This window comes from Littorina saxatilis, linkage group LG9 (genome assembly GCF_037325665.1).
Source record: "Littorina saxatilis isolate snail1 linkage group LG9, US_GU_Lsax_2.0, whole genome shotgun sequence".
NCBI lineage: Eukaryota > Metazoa > Mollusca > Gastropoda > Littorinimorpha > Littorinidae > Littorina > Littorina saxatilis.
Genome location: NC_090253.1, coordinates 26,269,904 through 26,277,302, shown reverse-complemented (window position 1 = coordinate 26,277,302; position 7,399 = coordinate 26,269,904). Strand labels below are relative to the sequence as shown.

General features: G+C 42.8%; 1 protein-coding gene across 1 annotated transcript in view; it reads left to right on the top strand.

The window, feature by feature from the left end:
* LOC138975710 (probable ATP-dependent RNA helicase DHX37) overlaps positions 1-7,068 on the top strand; it is a 31,550-nt gene extending 24,482 nt beyond the window's left edge. Inside the window, exons 24-29 of the mRNA XM_070348465.1 lie at positions 388-442; positions 965-1,079; positions 2,005-2,142; positions 3,545-3,713; positions 5,099-5,196; positions 6,581-7,068. Coding sequence (XP_070204566.1) covers positions 388-442; positions 965-1,079; positions 2,005-2,142; positions 3,545-3,713; positions 5,099-5,196; positions 6,581-6,666 — 661 coding nt within the window. The 3' untranslated portion in view covers positions 6,667-7,068. The remainder of the gene's footprint in view (positions 1-387; positions 443-964; positions 1,080-2,004; positions 2,143-3,544; positions 3,714-5,098; positions 5,197-6,580) is intronic.
* The last annotated feature ends 331 nt before the right edge of the window (positions 7,069-7,399 follow it).

Here is a 7,399-nt window from a genome sequence, read left to right as displayed (position 1 = left end):
GAACAGATGAGCTGCACATCCACAGCAAACAAACAGACAAACCAATGTCGTGTAATAAAAAAAAAATACATGTGAGGAAAAGGTTTACATTGAACGCTTTGTTAATTAGGCCTATATTTATAAGACTTTAGGGACAGAAAAGAGTTGTAGCAGCATCACATACAAAAAAAATTCTGCATCTGGTGGTTGTTTTGCTAGACTGAAAACTAGAGTTGATGGAATATAAGTGTAATTGTGGTCGGTGACTTTTTTTGTCCTTTATTTTTGGAGGGGGGGGGGGGGGTTAAGTGGTTTTTTTTTACACAAACACTTAGGAACGGTTGGGGAATCAGAAACATTATTAATGTTTTTCCTTGTCCTTATGTGATATTTGTCTCTTGTCTACAGGTTGTGCCCTGATCCACCACCTGGTACTAAGGACAGACACAAGCATGCCTATCAGGTCAGTCAAAGCTTTTAGAGTTGAGTTCAAATAAGGGCAAGGACCCCATGTGGAGACACGCCCCTTGTTAGTGATTGGCCTGTAATGGCACGTGGGAAAGTTTGCCTCAATGTTTCCTAGAGAATTCACTCTTTCATAACACATACAAACCTGACAGAGTTATTTCCAGAATTTGTCTGTTGGTTTTTGAGAGAAAGAGGGGACACAACACAGCTCGGATCCATCTACCCTGGGTACTGTCCCCTGGCTGCAAACCTTGAACCTGTCGTTTCTGTTGAAAGCAAGCCACAGTGAAAGATTCTTTGACTGAAGTTATGCTGATATCTCGCTGAACAACTCGGGCCTTTTATATTGGAAACTTGGGGAAACCAGACGGGAAACACACACACACATCAGGGGGCAGTATCATGGGTAGTCAAAAATGGATCAGAGCTACATTGTGTCCCCTCTTTCTTCTAAAAGTGAATTTATTCATTTTATTGATACTCTTCAGCTTTAAAACTGGTTCATTTTCTGTGACAGTGTGCAGAGCTAGAGGATCCTGTGTACATCCACCCCACCTCTGCGCTGTGCAAACAGAAGAAAGAGTTTGTCGTCTACCAGTACATTCATCAGACTACACGTCAATACATGAAAGGTGAGTTATATGCAAGTATGATTGCGACATTTGCTGCACAATTTGACGTTGCTTTTTCTGTAAGAGTCGGTCAGCCATAAGGTTCACAAACAGTTTCCTTGTTAATAGAGCGGATTGTAGAAAGTCATGATTTTGGTGAGTCGTCAGTGATCTAAGCTTTATTTTGGCTGTATATATGGCAGATGTTTTATTGTGGAATAATATTATGTGCATTGTGGAATTTGTGCTTTGAAATCTGTGAACTTTGTAGTTTATGTTTTGAAATCTAGTCAGTCTGATTGATTAAAAACTTGATTGACACTTCCATGCAGCTGTCAGAACATTTCGGTGTTTGCTAAACTCACTTCACCACAAAAACAAAGTTTTCTTTCTACAAAATTATCAGAAGTGGGTAACTTATGTTGAATACTGAATGCAGGGTTCGTACAGGTGCTTGAAATCCTTGAAAGTGCTTGAATTTGGAGGGGTCAGTTTCAAGGCCTTGAAAGTGCTTAAAAAACTGGCTAGATCCTTGAAAGTCCTTAAAAACTCTAATGCTGCAAACTGATCACACAACAACCACCCACAATAAACAATTGCAATGATTTATTATTTGATAACCTCAAAGAAAAAGTTGAACAGTAACCTACAGTCCTTTTTGAGTCTGTCTGCTTTCAAACCATCGTCTGCTACGAATCTATCGCCTTTGACAAAAACTTTAATCGTTAGTTTTTGAACATCCAATGATTTAAATTGCCGTGCAGGAAGGGGATATAATAACTAGCGAGTGTTTCATTGCGAGCTTTGAAGGTAAGAGGGTGCTTGATTTTCTCTTCAGAAGGTCTTGAAAGTTCTTGAAAAGTCCTTGAATTTTAGAACAAAAAAACTGTAGGAACCCTGTGAATGTTATTATTACTGATTATTGGCATTGCTCACCTGCTATCAGGTATCGTGGCAATAGAACCAGGGTGGTTACCAGTGCTGGCACCCTTCCACTGCAGTTTCTCCAAACCGTTGGAAGACCCGCCGCCATCTTGGGGAGAGGACACTGGGAAGGTCATGTGTCACATGAAGAGCACTTTTGGTGAGTTGTGACGGGCGCTGTGGCGTGGTGGTAAGACGTCGGCCTCCAAAGCGGAAGGTCGAGGGTTCGAATCCCGGTCGCGGCCGCCTGGTGGGTTAAGTGTGGAGATTTTTCTGATCTCCCAGGTCAACTTATGTGCAGACCTGCTAGTGGCTTATCCCCCTTCGTGTGTACATGCAAGCACAAGACCAAGTGCGCACGAAAAAGATCCTGTAATCCATGTCAGAGTTCGGTGGGTTATAGAAACACGAAAATACCCAGCATGCTTCCTCCGAAAGCGGCGTATGGCTGCCTAAATGGCGGGGTAAAAACGGTCATACACGTAAAATTCCACTCGTGCAAAAACACGAGTGTACGTGGGAGTTTCAGCCCACAAACGCAGAAGAAGAAGAAGAAGAAGGTGAGTTGTGGAGAGATGCAAGCTCCTACCACAGGAATTATTGTCTTTTTCTCTGTATTTGATGAGGTATAATCAACAAAATCAGAAGAAGAAAAAAACATTTGAATTTGACAGATCTATAAGACCAAAGAAAGCAAAACTCAAAGTTTAGGAAATGGAACATGAGTTTAAAAAATATGCCTTGAAACTTGAGGAAATGGCGATTTAAAAAAAATGTTGTCCGATACAGAATTCTCGCCACCCAGGGTGTCATCTAGGCCCCATTTTTCACAAAAACAGCATTTGATGAAATAGTCTCAAAACCAGAAGACTTTCAGCATTACGGCATGATCAGGTATCTTATTCCATAATACTGCACAGTAGAACATCCCTTTTAAGATCCCCCGTTTTGAGACCTTCATTTCTCAGATTTGTTGAAAATCTTAAAAGGGGGGTTCCGCTGTACATAATTCAGTTTTCCACAGTGACCACCTGTCTATAACAACCACTTTTGGTCGGTCCCTTCAGTGGTTGTTATAGACATGTTTAACTGTACCTCTTCTTCTTGTCGTTCGCTTTTTTGCAATTTGCGTGGATCTATGGTTGGTTAAGGTGCGCCTGTTGGCCCAGATCCTCCGACTTCAGCCCTTAGGTTTCTTTTGGGGTTACTCCGCCCTTAGTTCCTGGCTCAAAAACCTGACCCTGGGAACACATGGGGGATTTCTTACCGGGGGGTCTCACCCTGGGGCTAGAGCTTTTAATGCGGCTCTTACTCGCATGGTGTAACCGTCATCGGACACGTAGGGCATTTATAGGGTTGTCAGTGCCATCTGCCAACCCACCCCGTCCTAGTAGAGACACCGCTAGTTGGTCCGGGACTGCTTATTCTATATTCGCAGCTGGCCCCCATATCTGGGGGCCGTTCCCCTATCCACCACCTGGAATTGGAAGTAGTCTGTTCTCGGGTTCGACTTTACAATATCGGGGTACAAGTTAAACGATCATGTATTTGTGTTGTGACAGGTCGGAGCAGCTGGGAGATGGGTGAGGTGCGGCTAGAGTACCCTGCGTTGGCGGAGCGGTACAGTTGGTTCGCTCGTTTCCTGCTGGAGGGGAAGGTGGTGCCGGAGCTAGCCAAGTTCACCTCCCTCCTCCTCTCCCTCCCCTCCACCATGAACAAGGCCTGGGCCAAGTGAGTGGCACATTCCTCTTTTCTTTCCTTATAAGGCAAATGAATAAAAGTTTGTTTCCGATGACAAGACCAAAAATAATTGGGGTCGGTTATTTTGTTGGTTTTGGGCTTTTTTTCCCATGAAGTTTGTGGCTTTTTTTATTTGCAGAGGCACATACTGATTGTTATATTTAGTCAAGTTTTGACTAAATATTTTAACATCGAGGGGGAATCGAAACGAGGGTCGTGGTGTATGTGCGTGTGTGTGTGTGTGTGTGTGTCTGTCTGTCTGTCTGTGTGTGTGTGTGTGTAGAGCGATTCAGACTAAACTACTGGACCGATCTTTATGAAATTTGACATGAGAGTTCCTGGGTATGAAATCCCCGAACGTTTTTTTCATTTTTTTGATAAATGTCTTTGATGACGTCATATCCGGCTTTTCGTGAAAGTTGAGGCGGCACTGTCACGCCCTCATTTTTCAACCAAATTGGTTGAAATTTTGGTCAAGTAATCTTCGACGAAGCCCGGACTTCGGTATTGCATTTCAGCTTGGTGGCTTAAAAATTAATTAATGACTTTGGTCATTAAAAATCTGAAAATTGTAAAAAAAAAATAAAAATTTATAAAACGATCCAAATTTACGTTTATCTTATTCTCCATCATTTGCTGATTCCAAAAACATATAAATATGTTATATTCGGATTAAAAACAAGCTCTGAAAATTAAATATATAAAAATTATTATCAAAATTAAATTGTCCAAATCAATTTAAAAACACTTTCATCTTATTCCTTGTCGGTTCCTGATTCCAAAAACATATAGATATGATATGTTTGGATTAAAAACACGCTCAGAAACTTAAAACAAAGAGAGGTACAGAAAAGCGTGCTATCCTTCTTAGCGCAACTACTACCCCGCTCTTCTTGTCAATTTCACTGCCTTTGCCATGAGCGGTGGACTGACGATGCTACGAGTATACGGTCTTGCTGAAAAATGGCATTGCGTTCAGTTTCATTCTGTGAGTTCGACAGCTACTTGACTAAATATTGTATTTTCGCCTTACGCGACTTGTTTTCCATGGCCTAGTCATGCGCCGAATGTCTTGTTTGTATTTCTTTCTCTCTCTCCCTCCTCTCTGCCCCTCTCTCTCTCTCTCTTTGTACTGTGAACATCAGAGAACACATCCATGTGACAGAAACATTTAAATTTCTTCCCAACGACGTGATAACAAACAGCTGGGTAGAGATATAATTTAAAATCTGAAGTTTATTTTCCCGCATTATACCATAACTTACGTATTGGCTTATCCCAACAGGTTGGGTCGGAACCCACCCAAAGGATTCAAAGTTTTGGCAAACATTTTCAGTGACTGTTTTATTGTAAAGACTTGACTTTTATGCGTGCAGGCTTCAGCCCAGAACGGAGGCCCTGAAGAAAGCGCTGGTTGCTCGCGGTGTGGACTCCAAGAAAGCTCTGCTGGAAGAATGGAACAAAGACCCCCAGTGTGAGTGTTGGTGATGTTGGGAGATAGCTCAGTTGGTAGTGGCACTGGCTTGAAACCAGTTGTTGCTATCGTTATGGGTTCGGCCCCCATGTTCGGCGAGGGATTTATTTCCCCGTCAACTTTTTACAGACTCTCCTCGGAGTCCAGTGTGCACGATAAAGATCCCACAATCACAGGAAAAGTCTCAGGGCTTGCAAACAGGATTATATGCATGCAGGAAAAAGAAAAGAACAAGAGGCGAAGCCTTCAAGGCTCACGTAAGAAATAGACAAACAGTAACACAAACTCAATCACTCCGTCACACATACACACCCACACACACAGTAAGCTTAGGTGACGACTGTGCAAGAAAGAGAGACACTAGATCTAGATCTGTCTGTGTCTGCATGTAGCCTACTTACAGGGACACGACTGCCAAATAGTCTCGGCCCGCTCAAAATAACAATGACCGAGACCACACACACCACGCGAGAGAGAAAGACTACAGGGAGGCATGCCGTCATGATGCATTAATTGACGTCAAACACTTTTGACCGTGACGTAATCTTATGCGAGCTTTATCCATAGTCTTGGATAACCACTCACACATAGACTCGGAAATGTTAAAGTTTCTACCACAGACATACACACACACGCACACACGCACAAACGCACGCACAGACAGACAAAGTTACGATCGCATAGGCTACACTTCGTGAGCCAAAAATTGGGTAGCACCATACTGTATGCCTGCTAGCTTTCCCCAATGAAAAAGCAGCCCGAATTGCCATGAAGAATTGATACAAATACACACACACAAAAAAACACAAATTAATTCTGAATACTGCCTTTTTTCTTCAAACCATGACAGTTTGCATATACAACAGTGTAATTCTGTAGCACATAGTGGCTTTTGAAATGGCTATCAATTGTTGAATGCAGGTGACCTTTCCAGCAGTGCGAATACAGGTGAACCAAGTTTACATTGCACTGAAGTGGCAGGAAAAGTGCCGCTATTGGTTTTAGTTGATGTTGGCAAATGGGTAGTGCAGGTTGGTCTTGCTCAGGGAAGTAAAACCCAAGGCAATTAGGCTTCTTCAGACTCTTTTGAGTCATATGAGCTTGGCTGAGGTGCACAAAGCAAAACTGGGTGCAACCCAACTGGGTTTGAACTAGCCAGGGATCTGATTGGTTGAAATCACAACAAATCTCAATTTCAACCAATCCGACCCCGTGGCTGCATACCACCCAATTGGGTAAGACCCAGTTTTGCTTCGTTCATCTTTTCCAGGTGTAGAAACCAGTTGCTTACTTTTTTCTTTTTCAAATTTTCCAGATGTTATTAATAAATAATGCCAAAAGTAAGGACCTTATGCTTATTGATGTGCATTCTGTTGTGTTGCAGATTTGTTGACTGCGTACCTGCAGTGGTTACCCGAGTCTGTCCACTGGCAGGTAGCAGACGACTGGCCACCTGTTTCATCGTCGTAGACATCCCAGACATTTCTAGTCAGTGACCGTCTCACCTGCAGCAGTCACCAGAATCTGTACAAAGACATGTAAATGTAGCCTGGCTACCTTTTCCATCAGAAGACGTGTTACATGCAACGTGACAGCAAGTCCTTCATCTGCAGTGCGTACCACAGCCCACAAAAGCTGGCCAAAAGCCCTTTAGTTGCTCCAACCACTAGCAAAACTCAGATTATATCTGTGGAAATGCTGTTGGTATGACTGAAACCGCTGTGACTATGATCTGTGCTTCAGCATGACTCACGATTTTCTCAAACTTAAGCATGGCTCACGATTTGTGTCCAACCTGCAGCGTATATAGGAAACTGACCGTGGGTCAGTGCCGTTTGATTACCTGCATCACGACATGCAAGCCCTGATTAAAAGCACAGTAAGCCTCCCGTAAACCATCACAGATACGGTCAGGCTTTTACACACAATACAAACACCCTTTCATTTAAACACTCACCGATTGAGAACATCCTAGGTGCCCTCCGTAAAGAGCGAATAATTTTCAAAGAATTTATTTTTGCGTGGTTTATCTTACCCCTGAGCCATTGTGAACCCGTGTGATCCAGTTGCCCTTTTTCACAATGCAGTCGTCAGTTAGCCTTATTTGAATGCGACTCGATGTGAGCTTATTTACAATAGCACGTTTTTATGCACGAAACAAACGGCTGTGGTTCACAAGAACTCTAGCGATGGCTTTTGACTG